The 24,738-nt window shown below is 36.3% G+C and overlaps 1 protein-coding gene across 2 annotated transcripts in view; it reads right to left on the reverse strand.

Annotated features, from left to right (window-relative positions):
• Positions 1-2,150: 2,150 nt before the first annotated feature.
• SS18 (SS18 subunit of BAF chromatin remodeling complex) overlaps positions 2,151-24,738 on the reverse strand; it is a 42,702-nt gene continuing 20,114 nt past the window's right edge. The window contains exons 5-11 of one of the 2 annotated variants that reach the window (XM_036406679.2): positions 21,284-21,505; positions 13,095-13,262; positions 12,271-12,375; positions 9,999-10,091; positions 9,164-9,286; positions 6,339-6,472; positions 2,151-4,219 (exon numbers count right to left, since the gene is read on the reverse strand). In XM_036406679.2, the coding sequence (XP_036262572.1) occupies positions 4,193-4,219; positions 6,339-6,472; positions 9,164-9,286; positions 9,999-10,091; positions 12,271-12,375; positions 13,095-13,262; positions 21,284-21,505 (872 nt within the window). In that variant the 3' untranslated portion in view covers positions 2,151-4,192. The remainder of the gene's footprint in view (positions 4,220-6,338; positions 6,473-9,163; positions 9,287-9,998; positions 10,092-12,270; positions 12,376-13,094; positions 13,263-21,283; positions 21,506-24,738) is intronic. The other variant, XM_036406680.1, reaches the window with a different exon arrangement.

Raw genomic sequence — 24,738 nt, forward strand, 5'->3', positions numbered from 1 at the left:
TGAGCTATCTTTTTGATGTGGAAGAGACAAGGTTGAACAATAATTCTGAACTGAAAAGAATTCTTATCAGTATTTAGAGTACTTTGTTAAGCATTCCACAGCACAACTTTTCGAGTATTTTGGTAGCCCTGTGACTCCTGACACCTAAATAGCTGGGTATGAGTAAAAAGGAATTATCTCACCCAGTACTGTATTTATAAACATCAGTGATTTCTTAAGTTCTGCTATGTATGTCCCATTGCATTTCTAGTTTAAGTCCTGCATAATCTAAGTAGCACCACTTCCATCTCTTGTTGCTGTTGAAATACATATTCTTTTCTCCAATTTATTTTAAAGTGTTAATCAATGATCCCTAGAGAGCTCCAGAGTAACTTACTATCAACCTCTATTACTTGTGATACTCAGCATTTATTCCTATACCCCTTTTGCTGTCTTATCCCATTCCTAGTGCTTCACAGTCAACCTTACTCCATGCTTCATTTTTATGATAGCAGCTTCTCAGAGAACTTCAGCCATTGTGAACATAAAGATCAATTCCATCAGACTGTGCTATGAGTTGTTACTATAACTCTACCAGACTGAGGGTCAGCTTTTGTTGTTTTGAATATTTTTTTTAAATGAACATATTTAGCTTAGGTTGTTGGGGTTTTCTTACTTACTACTTTATCCAGGTATCTATTCATCTCAGAAGGTTTGTTTGGCTTCATTTCACAGGATTTCACTCTTATGCTTCTGTTTTATGATACAGCAATTGTTGTTCCTGTAGGGAAAGCCTGCTACTTTGTTTTTGAACTTCTTCAGGGCTTCTGGCAGAACTCCACCTAGACTTGCTGAAGTAACAGTTTCTCTTAATTTTGTAAATTTAAGTATTCTTTTTTGAAATTGAAAATCTGATTTTTTTTATCACATTGTAGGCTTTTAGCATCCTCTGTGGTGAAAACTGTAGAAATACAACGGTATTCTTCCACTGAGGTCCTTGCCCCTCTTTAATCAGGTGCATTTTCTCAAAAAATCTATTACTTTACACATTTTAGAGTAATTTAGGTATGAAAATGAAAGTGTCTTTTGTGAAATGATACATTTAGCCTGCCTACAAAGCAGCACATTTGCTTTCTTACGGCCAACATTGTGAAGTCAATTTCAACTGAAACAAGGAGCCAGCTTCTCCCTTCTGCAAGTCATTCACAGAGCAGAAAAGGAAATAAAACAGTCTGAATACTGAAAACATACAATGGCAAAATCATAACCCTATGATAAATAGAAGTCACTGAATGCATTAACCCCTCCTCTTTACTCTTTTACCATTTTTATCATTTCTGCTCATGTGTTTGATTTGCTATGTTAGTTGCCCTTATTTTCTATATTCTGACTGTAAAATGCCAGTTGCAACACCTTTTTTACTAGTTTCCTTTTGGCTGGATTTTATTTAATAAGGAAGACTTACTAAAATGAACTTTGTATCTTGCCATTTTCTCCTGGTCCTGTCATGCACTTCTTCTTTTGTTTAGGGAACACACGTTCCTTTCTAATATATAGTTTTAGAAAAACTTCTGCGTGGAGATATCTCCTCTCAAGTTGTTCTTTTGGCATAGTATCAGAGGAATAAGGTAATTTTTGTCACCACCAATTAAAAAGTTTTACGAAACAGGACTGTTATAAAACAATTAAACCTTGCAAATGCAGTAGTCTCTAGGAGGGAAACCCTGGAGGAAATTCTGCTTATTAAAACTGCAATTTTAGTTTCCATTAAAAAGGAGAATAAGACAACAGAAGATGGGTTGGCAAGACAAATTATTTCTTAATGTCAGTTGAGCCTATTTCAAATGAGATAACATATCTACACCAGGTTGGGTTCAACACATTTTTGCCTCGTCAACTCATTTATCTAATTCAGTCATCTTGATTATAGCCTCATGGACCTTCATTTTCAGAGAAAGAATTTCTTAACAAACAACCTACACAACATGCTGATTACTGAACAGTTAATTCTAATTAACTTGGCTATGGCAAGAGAATTTTGATAAAGTCCTAGACTGCAAATAAGGTCTGGTTATTCTGGCCAAACATCTTTAAAATCAAAACCCACAGCAGAGTCTCCAGATGAGACATCAGAGTGATAGGGATCTAATTTAAAGAAACAAATGAGAAAATTAAAATCACAAATAATTTATTCTTCCGTTAGAATTGATGGAGTACAGTTTTAAATAGCAACGAAGTACACAGTGGTGGAAAATTGGCACAGAACCTGCAAGATTTTAATTCATAATAATGTTCCTCATGCCATATCTGTTCAAACCGTGATGTGTATTTTTTATTGACTTTAAGAAAACTGTTTTCCTTTTAAAAAGGATGCACAAATTGAAAATCTTGTCTTCCATATATAATGTCACACATACTATGAACACGAGTTGTTTTTTATCCCCCTGAACATTGATTGCAAACTGAAAAAACACAAAATATTTTACTCCTGGGTTAATTTTAGGTTTTATCATTTATAAAAGTTGCAAGGGATTCTTGAATGCATATATTTCTGCAGAATAGAATATCCATTTATTTATCTGATACACAGTTGTAGGGCAGTTTCAAAACCAATTTTTTGTGTGCTGTTGTTATTGATCAAGGTGCTGCCTCTCTCACATGCAACACTATAAACATTAATGCAGTTCCAAACAAAATTTGGCATTTCCCTCATCAACAGGTTTTGTACCTAATGTTATAAAACATCCCCTTGGTCTCATGTTAACCAATAAGAAAAATGGGCACAAACAAAAATGTCCCTTTTCTAAAGTTATTAACTCCCAGTTAGGAAAGCTCTCCTGGTTCCGGCCAGGACGGGGTTAATTTTTGCAGTAGCCAGGAGGGCACACCTCATTTTCAGGGGACCCTTCCAGGCAGTGTAGCATGGGGTGGAACCGGGCTCTGCATGGTGAGCAATCAACCACGTGTGAAGCCTTCACCTCCTTCTTGCACCCTCTGGCACTGGCATTGCTGCCATTACCTTCCTTTTGCTGTTTCCAGTAAATTGTTCTCTCAAACCCTGATCTTTCCCTTTTGTGCCTCTGATTCTCCTCTCCAGCCTGCCACAAAGGAAGGGGAGAGTGGGGAGCAAGCGAGCAGCGTGTGGCTTGGAGTGTGTCAGTGGGAAGACTAAAATTGGGGGACACCATTCCTAAACCATGACAAAAGTTTAGATAGGTTTTACAAAGTCCTCTAGGCTATTTTGATACATACAAATTATTCAACTAAAGGTTAAAATACACTTATACAATACAGTCCTGTTCTCCATATTCTTTTTCAAGTTCTTTGCATATTCAAGCCAAGTAAAATTAACACTTGTCATTTTCTTTGTTATTGCAATTATTAAGAAGGATTACAGCTTGCTTATGCAAAGCTCTGACAAAACACTCGAGAAATAAAACCCAAACATTATCTTGTTACCCAAAAAATGTTGCAGAAAATTGTCAAACTATGTTAGAAACAATTTTTACAAAACCGCTTCACTCAGAAAAATTGGAAAGCTTAAAAATTTTATCTTTGCACAAGACTATATTACACTGTCCTTAATTATGTTCCCATTTAGATAACTGGGATTCTCAATCTTTGTACGTGAACCCATCAGTGACATAGAATGCTCTCCATCTTTTCACTGTTATCTTTATTGTACACCATTTCGAGACTAATACAATCAAGCATTTACCATGCCCTACCCATTTTAACAGTAGATTTGTTATCCTGCCCAGCGAGTAGTGTACTGTCTTGCATATTCATCACATGTAAAACATAATATACAAAATATTGCTGCTGTAAAAAGTGTGCATTTCCCCTTTCCCCCTACAAAAAAAATCTGTGGAAAAAATATTAAATTCCCATAACCTTCATAAACATACAAAGCTGTTTGCACCTCTCAGTCTGTAACAGTATATTTGACATACAGTTCTCAACTCACTGCAAATTGTTATGTCACAGATTTTCTGTCCAATATTGCCATCTAGAGTAGAGATGTGAAACTAGTTTCTGAGAATCTACAGTCTTTAACAATTAACCCATAAAGACTGTATAACCATAAAACAGCCACAAGATTTTTCCAAAATCTAGATGGAATGGGAGGTTCTCATCTTGGGAAGATGTCCACAGTGCTGAGGAGACAATATGGCTGCTAATAGATTTTGCCTACCGGAATGTGAGTACTTTTTCACTGTTGGTAATTTCCATATTGACCCTAAAAAAAATTCAAAATACATAATTAGACTACAAGACATATTTTCCTGCATTTAAAGCTGTAATTGGAAGACCATCCAAATAAACTGTGATATTAAAAGATGGAAACTAATACAAGTAAATGATATACTGATATGAGTAATAAGTTTCATCTCACTAAAAATACTTTGTGCTTTAATGTAGAAGTAAGACCAAAGACATGAATATAAGGCCAGGAGCCTAATTTGATCAAAAGAGTATACCTTTATATTCAATAGGCTGCTGTGAAATTAGCAGAACATCATTAAAAAAAAGAAAGATAGGGATTACTTCCCACCTAAACCTTGAAAATTATTTCAAAAAGTCAAGGTCACCGAAATTCAAAGTAATTTAGGAAAGTAACCATGACACAAAGGTACCTAAAATTATTAATCTATCAAGCATTACATGTATTTCAAAACCAAGGCACATCCTAAAGAACATGAACAACCAGTCTACATATCCTACAGAGGCAATTATTCCACAGATCTGATACACAGAATTACCACCCTTATTGATATTCTCTATTTCTTTTGACAGAATGTCATGTACTGCAGAGGTGGACAGAGGTGAAAGCATCAATGCTATAAGCTTACCATGATCCTTCACCACCACAGGGCTCAAGGCTTGCAGATAAAGTACTGTGCTAGGAAGTGAACATGCTCCAAACTGATCCTGCCACCGTTCCACGTAAAGTACTACCACAACAAGGTAGTGTTTTACATTTTAGTTTTATGTTGCAATGCCAGTTATGTTCCATTATAATATAACAATCAGTCACGAAGAAGAGGTTCACAACAGCTGCCAGATGAGAATTTAAGCAGCACAATTCCTATGGGAATGGCCAGTATGAAAGAGAGGTCTTCTATAACTGAGTTTCCCAGGGGAACTTACAAGTGCACAAACTGGAGGAGCACAGCCTATCAACAGAGAGGGTTATCCACCTCTACTGCAAGGAAAGCTGGAAAAAACTCGGCAAATTGTGATTAAGTTTCCTTGACCCTATACTGGCCACAAGTAAAGAATTCTCCTGTAGCTTATTGTTTTCAGAGGAAGCTACTGGTTCAGTGCATAAACATTTTATCTGTTAAATAATTAAAAGTAACTGCATCTCTAAACTACCACACAGAGAGTTTGGTCCTTCTACCTTGTCTTTTCTAATTTCTCTATAAAGAAAGCCAACTGTTCATCAAAACTGTGGGCAATTCTCACTTCCTCAGGGAAGTTTTTCTTGAAAATTCAATTGATCTTCTACTGACATAACAGGACTTTATTTAAACATTAGAACCTCAACTTTATCATTTAGTTAATATTATTTATACCAAGGAAAGTAATAAAGCATTTTAATGATGCTTCTGAATGATTAATAGTGAAAAGTTTGGATTTTTACAAGTTAGTACTTTGTACAGGAACTAAACCTGTTTCATCCTTTAATTTTAAGACAGCTTTTTTACATGAGCCCTTCACTACAACTCCAGCCTAAAGTTTTGATGGTAATTGTTTGTTTGTTTTAATCTTGTCTTAGCAGTAATAGGAATGAAGCAGGTGATTTTCAGGTCACTTCTTTCCCATGTTCACTGCTCCCTTATACTGCTCAGAGAAAATCTGTGCAAAAACAAGTTCATGTCTCCCCATAAGCTCTGCAGCGGAAAGACCTCAGCTGCACGCCTCAGGTGCTTTTGCAACTGAAGAGGAAGATTATGATTAGGATTTGTGTTTGCGGAAAATAAATTCAACCATTTCTATTGCAAAGAAGTAATGAAAAATGATCCACCATGAGATTTAGAAACCTCATCTTTCATATTAGTCATTCACCATAAGGCTATGAAACACATCACCTTAATTTCTAACATCCAAAAACACTGCTGGGAAGGCCTCACTTTGCCAAATTGCATTAAAATTTAGCAAACTCAGGAGAGAATGACTAATCACAATTCCATACAAATGATTCTTGGTAACTCACCAAGAAATAAACTCCATGAGAATTGTATGTACATACCTGAAAGACCATGTCCTAAAATTCATTAGTTTAAGTGTCCAGAATCTAAGATTATCAAATGAGTGTGTAAGAATCACAACTTTCTCATCAAACAGAAGAATACCTGGTCATATCCGTAAGGCCTCTGCTGTGGTGGTTGTGGTGGCCCAGGCTGCGTGGGTCTGTATCCCCCATACTGTTGTCCTTGTCCCTGTGGATAATTGGGATACTGAGGCCCTGGACCACTCTGGGAAGGACCTGGAGATCATTAAATTAAATTAAAAAAAAAAAAAAAAAAAGTGCTTAAGATGTTGGAAAGAAGAGAACAGGGAAAACACTGAATTTTACAGCTAAAAAACCACTGAATTTTACAGCTAACCAGGACTAAGAAATACCACTACTATGCAATTAGGTCTTTTGAGTGTCCTACCTCCTTCCCCCTGGAAAGCACCTTGGCTGCCAGGGCCTGTGCTCCAACCACAGAAACATTTACTTTTATTTATATATTCATTATTTAATATCAATGCGTGTAGTTCCATGTACAGGACAGAGAAGAACAAGGCAAGAAATGATAAACATGAGCCCTTTCCAGGTTTTAGGAAGGCAGTCTCCTGATGTAGGCTGCTTGAGTTCCAGAATTTTCTAATGCCAAGAGCAGCCAGATAACCAGCTATGTTTAGCATTTGGACTTTCTGAAGAGACCAGCAGTACTGTGCTGCCAGAAAGTGAAGTCCCACACCACAGCAGGCAATCATGGATGGGGTGTCAGGCAAGCAAGCTACACATGTATAAAATGTGAGATGTGACAAGCAGTAAAAGGTATTGTGAGATGGAAAAAAGCACCCTCTACTCCACACTCCTTTGATAATACTGACTTTCCAGAAAAAGGTTAAGAAAAAACCCAAAACTTGGACTCCAGTCTTTTTTGTCTGTAAAAGAAGTAGTTCTTTTGCAAGTATAACTCTCTGTTACTATTCACAGGGATTTGGCCTGTCTACCACTGGAAGCTGCACGATACCACCATCAGGCATTGCAGCCATATTCCAAACAAAATTATCCCCATCCCCCCCAGCACTGGGAGAGATGTACTCTGTATTTCAGTGGCAACCCCTATGAATCCTCAGCAGTGGATCTGTTAGCTTTTTCAACAACACTCCTCAAAAACTGGGTCTCTATTTTTTAGAGCTGAAGATCTGCAGCTTTTCAGAAGGGCTTTTCTTTTAAACAAACCAACACTTTTGTTTCCTTCCCTTCAGAAGAAACAGGTATGTTTTTACCAACAGTGATTCAGTGCTAGAGAGGGCTAGTCTGAGCTACAGGCACTGGACATTAAGATGACATCAGCTGATAACTCCTTCAGTAATTCTGGATCTGTAAGACAGTGAAAAGATGACCGGGAGAAGAAAAGCTCCATAAGCTATTACCATTCTCCTCAGGCCTCAAATCCCCTTGAACTATGCAGTTTCACCTTTCCACAGTGAAACAAAACCTTAAAGATTGATAATAATGTCTTGAGATATTGATTTATTTCTGAAAATTAGAAAGCAATTAAATATTAAATTGAGCGAGAATACAACATCCTAAAAGTGCTGTGTTCATCTGATAAATGAACATGGGTTTATTTATTCATGGTAATTCTTTATAGCTGAATTCTAAATATTCATTGACAAATTTCACAGAAAAGAAATGAAACTTTGGTAACAATTCTGGCTAAAAACAAGAAACTGAAAAATATATTATTCTGTTTTACAAATTATATTGGGTAAGTGGCTCCAAAAGACTTCCTAATCCCTTTTTCTTCTAGTATTTCTGAATCTAAACTTTCTGAATAAATCAGATTTTATTTCTTTCCTTACAAAGTTCAGAGCAGTGATCAACATGACCTCTACTCTGACCTTTAGTCTATTCCTATATTATGTTTAGCAGAATGTAGGTACAAGTATTACTCCAGAACTATTAATTCATCCATAAACTCCAGGAGTAGAACTTGGTAAATCTCAGTGGATCCTCTTAAAGCTTAACTCTGTCTCAACATAACTGGATTTCACGTGAATCTGGTATTTATCTACATGGCAAACATATTACCCGTGCATTTCCTCACATACACACAATGTTGAAAGCTTTAGCATTTAAGCCTGCAAATGAGCTGAAAGCTAATATACATGGAATTTATGAAATTTCAGAGATTCCTTCTTCTGTCATAAATTTATGTATATTGCTTTACAGTATGAAAGCAAATAAAACTTTTTTGAGTTTCAGTATGCTCTTCTGACACGAAGTTTTTTAGAATCAATTCACCAAAATTACATTCTACTGCTTTAAGTTTCCTTTTTAGGTGGTTTTCCTTGAATCCAGGGACTTGTGGTAGAGGATTTCTCATTCCTGCCATGCACCAAAAGGTTTTGACTACTAGTGTGAATTTATAAGGCACAGTTGCTTTAAAGGTGTGCTGTCAATGCTTACAGTCATTTCTCTACTGATCAATAAAAGAATTTGAAAATGATGGTTCATGTATGTGAACCATGAATATGTTCATGTATGTGTTGAATGAAGTTTTAAACCAGTTTTTAAAAGACTGTTTTAACTGGCAAATCCACAGATGAAAGTGGTTCTTTGTCCTCTTAGTAAGTATGTTCACCTAGAGAAGAGAGAAAAGAGCAGAATCTTTCTGGGTCCTTCTAAATTACAGACACCCATTGCAATGCTGTTTAGTCACTCTCACTTTTCTGTGCCACCACACTCTCCTAGACTGCCTAATCCTAAACAGATCTAAGTCCCAAAAGACACTGCCTTCTATGTTTTCTTGTCTCAGCCCAGTGAAATCGCAGGCACAGAGCTGTTCTGTCCAAGCCTGGCCTCTGGACACAGTCAAACAGGGATGGAGTAAGACACAACAAAGGTCTCTCTTAGTCCTTTCTGTGACAGCTGTCTGTGTCCTCAGGTTCTTACCATAACCCTGCTGTTGTCCTGGATAGCCTTGTTGGCCGGGATATTGCTGCTGCTGTGGTGGATAACCCTGCTGTTGGGGTGGTCCTTGATATGCATCTTGCTGCTGACCATATTGCGAGTTTCCTGTAAGATCATTGCAAGAAAGCAAAAACTCATAAAGATACCTATTTTTTTTTCCTTCTAAGATGCACAGCCAACAACACAAGAACAAAATGAAAATGCAATATTGATTTCAAAAACTGAACAAAACAAAGAAAACTCAAACCAAACAGAAGGAACTCGGCCAAACAAACTGCAGTTAAAGCCAATTTTGCAAAGTTGAACTGCAGCATTTTCAGCGTCTCTGCCAAACGAGCATTACATTTACTGGAACATCACAGTCATAAGATCATGACTATGCTAAATAAAATAAAAAAAAAAGACAAAATTAAGGACAGCTACAAGAGCACAGACTAGCTACACAAGATCAGCAAGCTGTTTCCTAACAGCACTATAATTATACAAAATGTACACACACAAAAAGATATATAACTGAACCAACAAATTTATGTTAAAATAAAAATTTCCATTGAGGTAAAAAAAAAAAAAATCTCTAGAGTGTTTTAGTCATTTTACTGTTGTTAGAATGGCAAATTGTGGTTATATATTTAAGGTGTTTGCAAGAAATTATTCTGAAGGCTCCAAGTTCCCTGCCATTTCCAAGACAGCCAGCAACTAGTATTCTACAAGAGCTTTGCATGGGTATAAGTTGTGTTGTGCAAGAATGTCTGTTCCCGTTGAGGGTGGGGGAGGAGAGGGAATGTCTGTGCGTATGTGTGTGAAGGTATATAGATACCTCCTTCGTAGTAATGTTGTGAGGAATCCTCATAAGGCCTATCGTAGCCTTGTTCAGGATACGACGGTTGCTGATAACCGTAATCATTATGACCTACATCAATTCGACAAGAGACAGGAAGAAACGTTAATGGCCTCTGAGTGAAAACCCTAAAAATATTTCATTTCTCAGAAAAATGAAAAAAAAAATTTCAACTGGATATACATGAAAAAGAATTTTCAATTGTATTAGCCAAAGACTTATTAATATGATTTCCTTTCATATTGAATTAACATGTGACAGGGGAAAAAAAAGGCTTAATGCAGTAGTTCTAGAAACATCACAGTAAGGGATGGTCTTAACCTTCCAATAATCCTTGTTGGGGGAGTCGGAGGGGGGGCGAGTACTTCATCTTTCACTCAAAAAAAAAATGAAAGCATTTAGGCCTTTCACATGTAAATAACCTGAATTAAATTAGAATGAACAAAGAAAGCAATTATCATACTTTGTCTAACACCTGTTCTGCTGATCTCCAATTCAAAAGCATATGCTAAAAGCAGTGTGAAATATAACAAATAAAGCTCAATGAAGTTATGAACCATCATCTACATTAAATTCTGGTTTTGAATGACAGAAATACAACACTCTCAAGGTTTTCCCTACAAACAGAATTCCTACTTAAAATCTTAAGAAAACTTTTCCTCTTACATTTCAGTCCTGAGCAGATTCATTACAAACAAACCTTTCTACTCAGAGACTACAGGCATCTCTGATTAAGGAAGCAATACATGCAGTAAGCACCCCACCTGTTGTTTTTAGCACACATATATTTTCTTACAGATGATCAAAATATATCTTATTGCTAACTTGGTCAAGAATACATGCCAAAATTTTGTTTACATTTGAAATTAAATATTATAAATTTGGAATGAATTTTTTAGATACAAGTAAGGAAAGGAGGAAACAATTCTGAAACTCAGTGGTTTTGTCATCACGTCTGCAATACAGCACTGACTGAATCTTACATGCATACATAACCATTAAAACAAGTCTTAAAATATTCTACTTTTATTCTACATAAGAGTAATAATGAGGTAATGATAAAGATGACTCTTTAGAAGGAATAGATCCTAGAAGTCATCTGTGCTGTCACAAAGCTGTTGATGCTAACATCAAACCGCCTTTACTAGAGTAAATTGCCTGTAACAATTTAGCGTTCACGTGTATACATAAATCTTCTAAAATGAAATCTGAATAATTACCAGTTAATGCAACTTGTAAAATAACACAAGTCTGCACACACACCTCCAGAAATTAACACATGTAAGCTTATACAGATAAGGCTTGATGTACCTTAAAATCAATTTGACGGAAATTGAATTCAAACAACTGACTTGCATCCCTTTATTTGCTATGAGCAGTTGCTTTGGCAATTACACAGCTTTGCTTTGCATATATTTTTTAAACATTAACATGTACCACATTTCTTGAGCTTCATAAGATACCATTAAGTTGCACACATGGTTATCACAGTAGTCAGGAGTTAGCATCTTTGTTCTCCCAGTCTCTGCTCAGCCTGAAAACAAGTTAATTTCAACTTTTCTAACTTATAACACAATCCAATAGTCTTCAGCACTCCATATTTCCAAGAGGTAGGAGGACAGATTTATGAAATTCAAAGTTTCAGTCTTGTCTTGAAAGCACTGAGGGGACATCTAAAGAGGATTCACATTTTCAATATCCTCAGGGCAGGGACCACTTTATTCCTATATAAATGTTAAACTGAAGGCCCATACCATGTCAGCAATAACACATTTGTGCGACTTACATGAAAATGAAACACTAAGTTAAAAAAAAGTAGAGTACTTACAGAAAAAACCCACATCTTTTTAGCAAGTTTTTTCAGTTCGGTAAAATTTTTAATAAAAGGATATCGCCCCCTCTCTTAATGATAATAAAGTTATGACTGTTTAAATTCATGTCAATCATATTAGATATGCTAAGGAACTCTCCATTCTTTGAGAGAAACAAATTATTTCCATTCTTTTGAAATAATAAAACTGTTTTTAAGAGTTTCAAATGGGAGTAATACAAATTACATGCTTTAAGTTGCAAATTTAACTAGTCACAGTAACTTAAACTGTAGTAACAATTCTGAATTTGGAAGGGTTTTTAAATGTGAGGTATGATATCCAATTACTATTCTTTCCTCATCCCCTAATTTTGGGCATAGGACTACATTAGTATTGGGCAGGTATAGAAAATGGGAAAGTTAACATTTATGAGAGATTACCATCAGGGTAATATTGCTGGTTCATGCCTTCTGGAGGACCTTGTCCACCATGACTGTATTGGTCCCCATAATAGTCTTCCTGGCCTGAGTACTGCTGTGGTGGGCCTGAAAAACCACAACCAGTCAATACGTAAATCACTTGTTTTGTCTGTTATAAAGCCTGCTAATTTCTGATTTTAGTATGAGAAATATTTCTCAAATGTATTCCCCACCCATATTGCTGCATTACAGACAACATATGTAATCTGGTTTAGTTAAAAAAATAAGTAAATGTATCTATATACATATACAAACACACAGTTGTTTGGCTGCACTAGACTGAGACTATATATATCAAACTTCAGTTTTGAGCTCATTTTAGGAATATGTGTATAACAGACTAGGGTGTTAAAAATAAAATTATTCCTTGTTGAAAAGGACTAAAAAGAAAAAAGGTAACCAAAATCGTGGAACATCGTTCCTTTTTCGTAACTGAATGAATCCAGAACCAAGTAGGTATTCTGTTCCTTTTCTGTCCTATCATTTAAATATCAGAATATCAAATTCTGCATCAGCATATATCTGAGATGTCCAGTTTCAGAATGTATAATCTCAGAAAGAACCAAAACAAAAAGAAAACAAACTTTTCTTCACATTTCATGGTGACAGCAGTAATCTCTTGCTGCAAGAACCACCCTTAAAATGGGTAACAAAAAGAGTGTGCAAACAAAGTCTGCCACACCAAATGACTTGACAGAAATTTGGATTAAGCAAGAAAGAGATGAAAAATGGTTTTAAACATGGTTATTTAAAATCAATGCAAAAATACTGAAGTGAATTCCTACCTTGCTGTGGTGGCCTGTATGGAGGAATCTGTCTCTGCCCCATCATGTGATTTCCTTGGTTAACTTGGCCCATCATTCCCATCGGTGGCTGCTGCCCCTGGTAATGCTGGCCACCTGCCTGTGGCATGTTGTATTGCTGGGAGGGAGGCTGCTGGTGCATCATTGGACCTGCAAAAGGAGAAGCAGCAAAAATGTCAAATAAACAAAAATGATTTGTGATTAAACCTTTCCAAAAGAACATGGAAAACCCAACCTTTAAAAATGGACTAAAAAAAGCTCTGTATATCCACTGCTCTGGTAAGGGTTTGTTGTTTCTGGACCTATGCAAATGTAGGTGAACAATTCAGCAGCCAAACTACAAAACAGAAATCAGCCTAAATAAGGTTGCTTTTTAGATTTTTCTTCAAAACCACAGATATTAGTTTACACCTACAAAAACATAACTGAAACACTTTCACGACTTTTTGTTATTAAAAAAATCTTCAAAAATAGTGTAGGTGAAAACCTGATGGTGAAACCTTGGTAAGTCATAGAAAACTTATTTAACATTTGTGATCTCCTTGGAGCATAGTTTCAATACACATACATAGTTGCTGTTATATTCCACCAACAAACCACTAAGCTGTTATCACAAAATCAACAATTTTATTTAGCCTGAAAAGACAAACCACATGAACCAGACAGGCAATTACACAACAGGCATATGCAGAAAGCCCACAGAACACAGGCTCTGCCTGACACTGAACAGTCCTAAACAATCTCTAACAAAAAATATCTTTCATATTTAGTTGCACCAAGTTCTATAAACCACAGGAAGAGACCAGGAGAGATCAAGTACTGTCCATGTTTTATCAACTGACAAAATTTGATTAAGGCTGTACTTGGAGAAATGCAAATTTCAGTAATGAAAACAGACAGTTAAAGAGCACCCTACTGACACCACACAGCAATGAAAATGATGATTACACAATTTCATTATATGAGATTGCAGGTTAGACTGATACAACATTTAACAAAGAACAGCCTCTGTGCCTCCTCTGTAGTACCACTTCAGAAAAGAGTTATTCCGGTATCAAAAACATGAGGAGGAAAAAGTTGTGACAAGGAGCTAAACTTTTTTAAGCAACAGATTTTTGTAATATATTAATTTGAACCACTTCACACATACTGCCCAGTCTATAATGGTGAAACCCTAAGCTTTTCTGGCTTTTAAAAAAATAATTTATTTTATAAACTACAAAGATAACAAGAAACTAGCAGCCTTACTAAAAATTAAAACAAACCATGACATTAAACATCAAACTAGCAGAGCCACTCCTAAGTGCCATCCAGTGAGAAAATGGAAGATATTACCTTTTTTCTGTATGCTTAGATTTTTCCATTCCATTTAGTATTTTTGAAAAACTAGGTTCTGAAGCACAAGCAGAAAGTCCTGTGTGAAACTAGAGTACTGGAAAAATACCTAGATACACTGCCAAGCGACAATGGATTTTTACAGGCAAAGGAATATGTAGTCACTTATACACTGTCTATGCAGATTTACAAGGGAAAGTTATGACAAATTAATTAATAGTATGAATTCCAAGTGCATAAGTTAAATCCCATAAAATCCCAGTGTGGGATCTCTCACTGAGAAGTAAAGTGGCCTAAGCTTCATTTTCCTCTAAAGATAAATATTGGCCACTCTTAAGAAGATCCAGTTATGCTTCTGTCCTTCAGTATGGCAAGTTTCTCTGTCCTGACTTTAAAGTAAGGGTTAAATTCAGATGTACTTATTTTAATTATTGGCAAAATACTTTTCCTTTTTTTGATCTTCTAAATGAGTAAGTAATTTAGATTATTCCATTTCACTGCTCCTCTGTTTGGAGGTACTGAGAAACATCAGGCAGTCTTGATAAAAAATAGAAACTTGTTGCCATAATATTCCTAGATCTCAAGAAAGCTTGTTAATTAACAATATTAATATTAGTCACAATACAATGTGATAAAATGTGTTGGGTCCCTATGGTGCAATGTAGAGATTTTCTGTTTGCTTTTTAAATTAGAACTTCATTAACGCTTTGTAGAGCCACAATGAGAATTCACTACCCTGTATTAGGCTGTGTGTTGTGTTCATAACAGACGGCCTGGCTTCCTTCCAGTTTGGTTCTTCTTATTAAAAAGATACCTAAAAGAACCACCATGGTCTCTACTGCCTCATGGAACATAACTATTTTATGCAGTGGTTTTGAGGGATGAGGGAACTTGGACTTTATTCTTCCATTTGAAAAATCTAGCCTAGGAGAAAGCTATGTTTATTCATTGTGTAACACTTAATATGACATAAAATCCCAAAACTTAAAAAAACACTTAAGACTCTTAATTCATTATCTACTTGGATATGGACAAACTTGAGAAGTGGGCCCAAGAGAACCCCATGAAATTCAACAAGTCCAAGTGCAAGGTGCAGCACCTGAGTAGGGGCAAACCTAGATACGAGTACAGAGTAGGAAACTCACTGAGAGCAGCCCTGAGAAGAACGTGAGGATTTGTATTGATGAAAAGCTGGGTCTGATCTGGCAATCTGGGCCTGCAGCCCAAAGAAACACCTGTATCCTGGGTTGCATGAAAAAACATGGTCAGGTGGTCAAGCAAGGTGAACCTGCCCCTCTACTCTGCTCTGGTGAGATCCCACCCAGAGTGCTGTATCCAGCTTTAGGGGGTTCAGCACAGAAGACCCAGAAAGACGTGTTGGACCGGGTCAAGAGGAAGGCCACAAGGATTATCAGAGGGATAGAGAAGGAAACGCTAAGGGAGCATGGAGCAGAGAAAGCTGCAGGGAGACCTCACTTTGGCCTTCCAGTATTTTAAGGGGGCTTTATAAAAGGGAAGGAGATGGACTTTTTATACAGGCAGACAGTGAAGGACAAGGGGCAATAGTTTTAAATTGAAAGAGGGTAGGTATAGGTGAGATATTAGGAGGAAATTCTTCAGTGTGAAGAGGCACTGGGACAGGTTGCCCAAAGAAGTTGTGAATGCCCATCCCTAGATGTATTCAAGTCACCAGGCTGGATGGGGCTCTGAGAAACCTAGGCTAGTTGTAGCACAGGCAGGGAGGCTGGAACTATGTGATCTTTCAGGTCCCTTACAACCCAAACCATTCAATGACTTTATGTTTTCCACTATTTGTGGCACAAATTTTTACAAGCACCCTAAAACAGAGCTTTTGAATTCCTGATCAGGCAACACCAAAAACAAAATGCAGCAGCCCTCACCAAAATTTTTTTTGGTGTTTTTCCACATGTTTAAAAAAAAAGCTTCTTTTTCAAATGACGGTTTTAAGCCTTGTATGAGCTATCTTAGAAACTATAATGAGGGTCAATTTAACTTGACAAACATTACAATTCAGATGTGCTTAGTCAAATGAACCACCATCCTAAATTTAACACCAGGAGCAGTTTAAACATTATCTCAAAAGATTTTGAGGATACAAAACTTTTTGCTACTCCTAATGTATGATTCAGGCTGCAAATTAAAGACAGTAGACACTTCTCCACACTTTATTACTCCACGAATTTCTCATCCCAAACTGAACCACAATTTCAGGTATCATTTTAAAAAAACTGGAACACAAAATGTCAGAGAAAAAAATTCCTTAGTTACCAACACTGCCTTTCATGTTTTACTCCAGGGAAAGCAGATGAAAGCACAAGCTCTGTGGCAGCTGTTTATATCTTTTGTTTTTTCATGACAAAACCACAGTGTCTTCTACAGCTAGACATCCTACACAATGCAGCTATAGCATGATGGCATTTCAGAATGTGGAGGCAATTTTATTTCCCTCTAATACACTAGATTTCAAAAAAAAATGAGACTGCCCTGCTTTTTCCATAACATCTTGACTACTGTAAACAGTCAAGGTACTGAAACCTAACAGTCTCAGCTTACATGGGAGTGAACAGATGGGAAGACATTTACAGAAGGTAGTCAAACTCAGAAATCACTTTATCCTGATCTGCCATACCCTAAATATGTTTATATTTTAGCTAACATTGGATGTTCCTATCTTTATGTTCCTTTCTTTATGTGCACAACAAAACAACCAGAATCTGCATCTGTCTCATCTCTACTCTTTCCATAACTTCATATTTGCTTGTAAGTCAAAGAGCTCTGAAATTTTAATGGAATTTTTCCAAGGTTATAGAAATTAAACAATCATTAAAAAATTTCAGCACCAGATTTGACAACTGGTCTGCAAGTGACTGAGTCAACATGATCTTGTCCTGTAGAAGTCACCTGTAAACTTGTTCTCCTCCCTTACCACAGGAAATATATAATGCTCATTCAATAGAGACTGGGAATTTGACAACCTTGTGTCAAACTCTTCTAGCACAGGAATGGAATCCCAGCAAAGGGATCTGACAAATGAGAAACAGTCTCTGGGCTGGCCATGCATAACAAACAGAGTTTCTGAGATGACCAAGCTACAATTCCTTGGTTCTTACTTATAAAATATATTAATTCCACTACTAAATATTATTCCCTGAGTGTGAAAGATTTATTCAATATAAAAACAAGAATTTCCATGCAAGTTTCAGGTTTCAGAAAAATTATGCCTATATCTTCCCCCCTGAAAAGTCAAAAACTGGCAACACTTGACCTTTTTTTTCAAGCTAAGTAGTTTACCATACACAAGAAGAAATGCACCCATAAGAACATAGTTTCTTCAATATTCATTCAGTTCCTTCTGTTTCCTATCTTTTCCAAAAAGGTACCCAATATTCCTTGCAGATGTCCTGAGCTGCTATATTCACTTTTCAATGAAGAGTCACCTACAGAATCTTCCACTTAAAATATTTTGCTTTTTAAGTCCAAAATTACTAGAATTCCTCTTTTAAACTGGACTGACTATATAAAATCAATACCATGAAAACTTTGCTTCTCATTTAAGGTATTCCTGTGGATAGCATTTTATAACTAGTACAAAGCAGTTATGAGTACAGAGAGGTATACAGGAAGTGAATGCAGCAAACAGTTCTGTTACTATGCATTTTATTTCTTAATTAGCACTTTTTTCATTTTTTCTTGCTAACACCATCTGCCTCACAAGGTGTATATACAGCAAGATGTTCTGGTAGCAATTGCACATAAAGAGGTTATGCTCAAGCATAACCCAAGTGTTAGAGCAAGCCTTTCTGAGTGTTATGGTGGTTTTATCTATTATATAACAGTATGCTTCTTTTCCACTGGAAGCACTGGCTTCATTCAGTACACAGTAGGTATTACTCACTGAAAAACTATTTCAGTATTTTGTTTCTGTTCATGCGAGATGTGATGCCTAGTCAAAGACTGAAGACAGAATTATTAATTTATTCATAGGTTTTCTTATGGTACCCATAAGTAATTTGTCCAAATCTTCATAATGAATATACTTTGACAACTCTCCTGTGAAATCAGATGGTATTGGAATCTTACCATCAAATTCATTCCTCTATAGATGAGGAACCCACATAGGGAAAGATTAAAGCCAAAAACATCTACTAATTTTTAACAGCCAACTTGAGATGCTAAGATCTCATCTTGTGGAATATTTAGCATTATATTTAGCTAGTGCTGTTATTAACTGACAGATGTAGTAGGATCTCTCATTTTCAGTATGGATCAATCCTGTAAGACAAAGAAACAAAGCATACTTAGGGGCTCACAAATGTCTCCTGACCAACAACACTGATGTTCAGAAATTTTGGTTCACGCGTGTTTCTGAATTGTTGGACATATGACCAGTTAAGAAATCTCTGAGTCCCAATCTGTTTATTCCCCTTTTGTTAAACTGCACTGGGTGCATTTCCTAACAGCTCATTCTTGTTTCTTCACTTAGGAGAGAAGCCTGAAGTGGCCATGCTTGGCTGAGACATCTGTCAAGCCATAATGGGGCTTGGCTACCTACCTCTAAATTTCTCATGGTCTCACAGACTGCTGTCGTTCTCTGCCCAGCTGCCTTGGAGTCACAAGACAGTGAAGATACAAAAATACTTCCTCTAATTTGTCATCAAACATCAATACACATGGAACAACTAAGAGTAGAAAATGGAGGAAATGTACTAAGCAGACCTGATTGGCAATCATCTTAGATCAAAATAACAAACATCCCCATCTTCAAACTTAAGACTTCCTCTCTCACAGGTAATTGGAACAATATTTTCATTTAACAGCAAATAACACTTTGTTTGCATAACAGACAAATTTCAAACCCTTGCTTTAAGGAAAGGGGCACGTGCACTCCTACATTTATATATGAAGCGCTCTGTTTACTAATGTTTTTGTGAAACATTGAAACATTTTAAAGAATATTATTTTTTACCCCACTGGCCTCTCCTTCTGTGAAACCTCTGCAAAAAATAGAACCAGCCATGAAGCAAGACACTTGAAAGGGAAAAGTCTCAGCCTAAAGGGTCAAAACTTGGCAGAATTAGAGTTACACAATGCAAAAGCTTGCTGTGGCCTTAATGGCATTGGTGCCATTGTTCTAAGTAAAGATTTTGCTCTTTGAACCTGTAATTTTGTTAATATTGTTTTTGTTAATTTTTGTTTTGTTCTTGAACCTATAATTTGGTTAATACTGTTTTATTCTCTATTCCCCAAAGTCACTTCAGTTCCACTATTTGTTCAGCACAGAAATCTTTTAAGTTTATTTCTGCTTAGTTTCTAATGACCAATTTTCAAAAACACAACAGGAGAATAAAGAGTAAAGAATCCTACTTTGAGACGGAATCATCTCCTAAATTTTACGCCAGTCACACAACAATGTTTCCTGCAGAGTGACTTACTAGATGGCTCCCTCACATACACTGCTACATAATTATTGCTAACTCTGCAACTAAAAAATCTGAATTGAAACAGACTTTTCCAAAGCATCTTACAACAAAATTACTACACTATGTATTGCCCAGAATACAGAGATAACTTCCCAGTTCAGAGAGACAGTCAAAAGTATTCCCACTTATGATTTCCCCGACTATGTACCTATCTTTTGTTTCTTCTATTATACACTTATTAAAATGCAAGTAACTATGTGGATGCTAAAGGCCTCAGATCTGGTAAGAAAAGGGCAGAAACAGCTTCTCTCATCATGACTTATTTTTAGTCTCTCATTAAGTTAGTCTTTTGTCTGTTTTGCAACTTTCTATAACCAAATAATCAAACTGATCAGTATGACCTGGTCTGTCTGTACACCTCAGAACAGATGACATCTACACATAAAAAAGTGGAGCTTCGGTTTGTCATATGTCTTCTAGCAGGTGCTAGATCCAATGTACAGATGTACTTCTAGCATGTACAGATCCAATGCAGTAACAGACTTAACAGGTAAGCTGAAAATACTGATTGCTGACTTGTAAAGCACCTCTATAAGAATATGCAGTACATATGCAGCTTAGTAATTTGCTGTGCTGTGACTTTAATGCAATTTTTTAATTCCACAACATCCTTGCACTTCAACAAGGACATCAAAACACCATCAGTTTATACAATGGAAATACCTTAGATACAAAATTAGCTTTGATTTTTACTATATACACAAGGACATCTCATCAAAACAGTAGGGAGTACCAGGTTTGTTGCTGGAACTGAATTTTGCTTCTCTAAGACTAAACACACATTCCATGCTAAAAATGCTGAAAACAAAGACTAACTAGGTTAACAATCTGAGGGCTATCTGACTTTGATTTTTCCATTTAACCAAGAAACTTAAAAGTAGAAATGTATTTTATCAACCTGAATGACAATAACACTTTGCTAGAAGTGTAAAGTCTAAAAAAGAGAAACAGTAGCTCCAGCTTATAACTGCTGAAAGGAGATCCATTTCCAGATTCTCACATTATACCTGAAAAGTTAAATGTCTGCAAATAAACAAAAAGTCACAGATATATGGGAGAAAAGAGGTGTAGAATCCACCAAACATAAGTACAGAATATTCACAGAGTATTCTGAGATGATTCTTCCACAAGGATCCTTGAGTCCACGTCTTAGGTAAATGGCCCATAGGGTGACTGAAGTCACAATTTTTGTTCTTTAGCACCATGCTCTAGGCAACTGAGCCAATCTCAGGGTACAAACACATTTAGAGAAGGAAATCTACAAGATAAGACCTTTAAAAAAATCTGCACCCAAGATATTTTCCTTTTACAGAAGCCAATAGATACCTCACTTACCTTGGTTTGGTTGCATATTCATGTTTGGTCTGGGCCCATAGTTGCCCATCGGCTGTCCCTGGCTCATTGTCATCTGATTCTGCACTGGCATGCTCTGTGACGATGGCACTGAGTGATTATAGCCACCCATGGACCCGTGGCTACTTGAAGGCATATTCATGGAACTGTTTGTCATATTGAGCTGGTTAGGTCCAGGCCCTTGCATAGGCATATGGTTGGGTCCTTCAGAAAGAAAAACAGGGAGAAAAGTTGTGCATTAAGCATCTTCAAAGCAGGTGCAAACAGTCATACTGAATTACAAAACTAAACAGAAGTAATTAAATACAATTACATGAAAATAATTTTAAAATACAGTTTGCATGTGATTTCCTCACTTTTAAAATAACAAAGTGAGCAACAAAGTTCATCTTTACTATGAAATACATTTTCTTTTGTTGAGTAACTGAAGCTACTGAAACAAAGGTGAATTACCATATAGCTTATCTTCTATCCGTATCATACACAAAACTAGTCTTTTTAGTACTTGCATAATACAGCCTGAATTTCATTCTGAATGGCAGAAGATCAGTGTAACAGAGAGGTTGAAACTTTATCAAACCTGTAATTGTTACAATGGATGTAACATTTCTGTGTATTCAAACAACTCATGCTAGACAATTTTTGAAACTAACTATTATTATTATTATTTTTAAATGCAGGCAGGCAGTATTAACATTGACATGGTATAATTACATAGAACCATAGAAACATTTTGATTGGAAAAGACCACTAAGATCATCAAGTCCAACAACAAATTTAATACTGCCAAGTCCACCACAAAATGCTAACTTAGGCTAATTTTCATTCTAATGATTATACAGTCACCCATAGAAGAAAGAGAAGGTGACAAGCACTCCATAGATCACTGATACAACAGCAAAGGCTTTTATGGAAAACCTGTGAGCCAAACTCATTCTACACAGGTGTTTTAATGCCCTTGTAGATAAAAATGTAACCAAAAGTTGCTCATGACAAGGAGACAACTCCTGAGTTTATCTCCCGAGATGGGAATGAGAACAAATCTTTTTGGTAAGACATCAAGACTTTTTTTTGGATACTTCAATCATGACTTTTATAAGAATGACATGTAAATGGAAAGCATTTAGTGACCTGCACTGGTAAACACATCACCTTTGCCGTGAATACGTAAAAGAACAACCTTGGAAATCAGAGAAAGGTGTGAAAAAAGGAACAAAGGAAAAATGTTACAGGCAATGTGCTGCATTCTTCTCTACTTGTAAATAAAGTGGAAAATTTCAACACAACAGAAAATTGATGCTTTTGATTTCTAACGGACCTAGCTAGCATTGCAGTGATTCAGACAGTATGAAACAATGTAGAATAAAAATGGCTGAAGAACTATTTAACATTTTTGATCATATACTATATAGTCAATATTCTGCAACTGTATTTGCAGATTACTAGGGTGGGCGATGATGACTGGAAGGACAGTCTCCAAATTATCAGTTCAACTTGTGAAGATGCAAAGGAAGAGCAAGTTGCTCCAACACCCATGAGCCAACAACATCTTTTCACCTTTTATTTCCCTTCCTCCTGACAACAGAGGATGAATTCAGATTATTCTCTGAATTCAATCTACTCTCAATAGGTACTTTAACAAGTACAACACTATAATACCATCTGGTCAGTTTATTCATTACTTTAGTGGAATAGGTGAACAGCTACTAGAACTAAAATTAGTAAGAAGTGGGACTGGATATAACTATGACAAGTAAAAAAGTAGATTAAATGCATGGATTATGCCCATGACAAGCACCACATGAAGACCTCATGAAAATATGTAGAACCAGAGGACATGACAGACCAGGTCAACTGTAAACAAGGCAAATGCTGACACGTACAGATTTCAGCAAGAAGATGCTCCTGTTGCTTAACATGACACAGGTTTTTAGTTAAGCTAGAATAGTCTAAGAAGAGGAATCTAAAAGAAATTACACTATTAGAGTTGTAGGAAGGTACTGATTTGGTTACGTATTTCCCAGTGAAAATTAAAAAAACAAAAAAGAACCACACACACACCCCCTCTGCCTAAGCAGCTCCTAAGTCCTTGGCTAATGAAAAAAAATGCACTAATCTAGAGTAGAATGAAGGCAGAAATAAGGACACAGATAGCTGCACATAAGGTCACAGATACAATACTAACTGACTGAAACAAAAAGATGCGGAGGAAAAAGATAACAATAATAAGTGAACATGGTTACTAAAGCCAAAGTGAAGAAACAGAGAATAAGTTTTAAAATGTGTTTATCCTCTTGCCTTTAAGACACCTTACTGGAATAAACACAAACCTATTTTGTCAAGGGAAGTGTAAGAGCTGAAAAAGGCATCAAACATGCAGTTCACTGTTCCTGCAAAACAAGGTGAGCAGAGATTGCTGATATGTACAAAGGCAGGTCCACCCCAAATACAGAAAAAGTAATTCAGTGAAAAGGATTATGCCCACAAGAGTACTACAGATGCCTATGCTGCCCCTCTTCAATTCAACATTGCTTAATTCTGTAATAATGAGAACATGGAGACAGTTTAATTATGAAAAAGTGAGCTTGTCTCTAACCACGAGCTCAATCATGAATGTGCTCTGAGGTAAAGCTACAGTGAAGAAAAGCTTCCTACTGTAGTGCCAAGCAACTGTTGCAGAGCTGCTAGAAGACTATTTTCCTAAGTAAAGGAAGGAATACACAGGGTTAGTGCCAGAAAGTTAGGGCCTGGGAGTGGCTTTGTTTCTTTCTGATTAAAGGAAGACATTGATAAACTTCAGAGAGTTAGGCAAGCACACAGGGGAGCAAGTTTTTAAAAACTGGTAATGTAAGAAGCAAAATGAGGAAGGCAAAAATCATCACAAGAGATAGCTTGAAAAAATAACACACCTTCTCTAAAAGGTTGGTAATATTCACGTATCAGCACTAAAACAGAAGAGAGCACTCATAAGAAAAAAGCTGTCATATGAAATGCAAGGTACATGTATTTTCTGTGGTCAAAATCTAGGGGGTTTTTTAGTGAGAAGCTAGAAAACAAGAACAGATAAAGCTAAAACCATAGGATCAAAAAACTTGCAAATGAAAAACAATAAAAACACACTTTACATATAAGTTATTTTATAGTTTGTCAAAACACTTCATTGAGTTCTCTTGCATATAAGGACAAAACAATTGATTTTCTTTTTTACACGCATAAATGAAATAGGAAGAAGAGAATATGAATGAACTGAGAGTGAAATAATGAGGCATGAAGTATGTATCTCCACTTTAAAGTAATTGCTTTAAATGTTATACTTAGATATATACACTTATAATTAGATTTGTGTTACAATGAAGTTAGTAGAGTAACTATCTATCCTGAGTATAAACAGAAGTGCTTTTTCCTCTTAACCACCTATGCACACATCTTACCTCCAA

The sequence above is a fragment of the Molothrus ater genome, chromosome 1 (assembly GCF_012460135.2).
Source record: "Molothrus ater isolate BHLD 08-10-18 breed brown headed cowbird chromosome 1, BPBGC_Mater_1.1, whole genome shotgun sequence".
NCBI lineage: Eukaryota > Metazoa > Chordata > Aves > Passeriformes > Icteridae > Molothrus > Molothrus ater.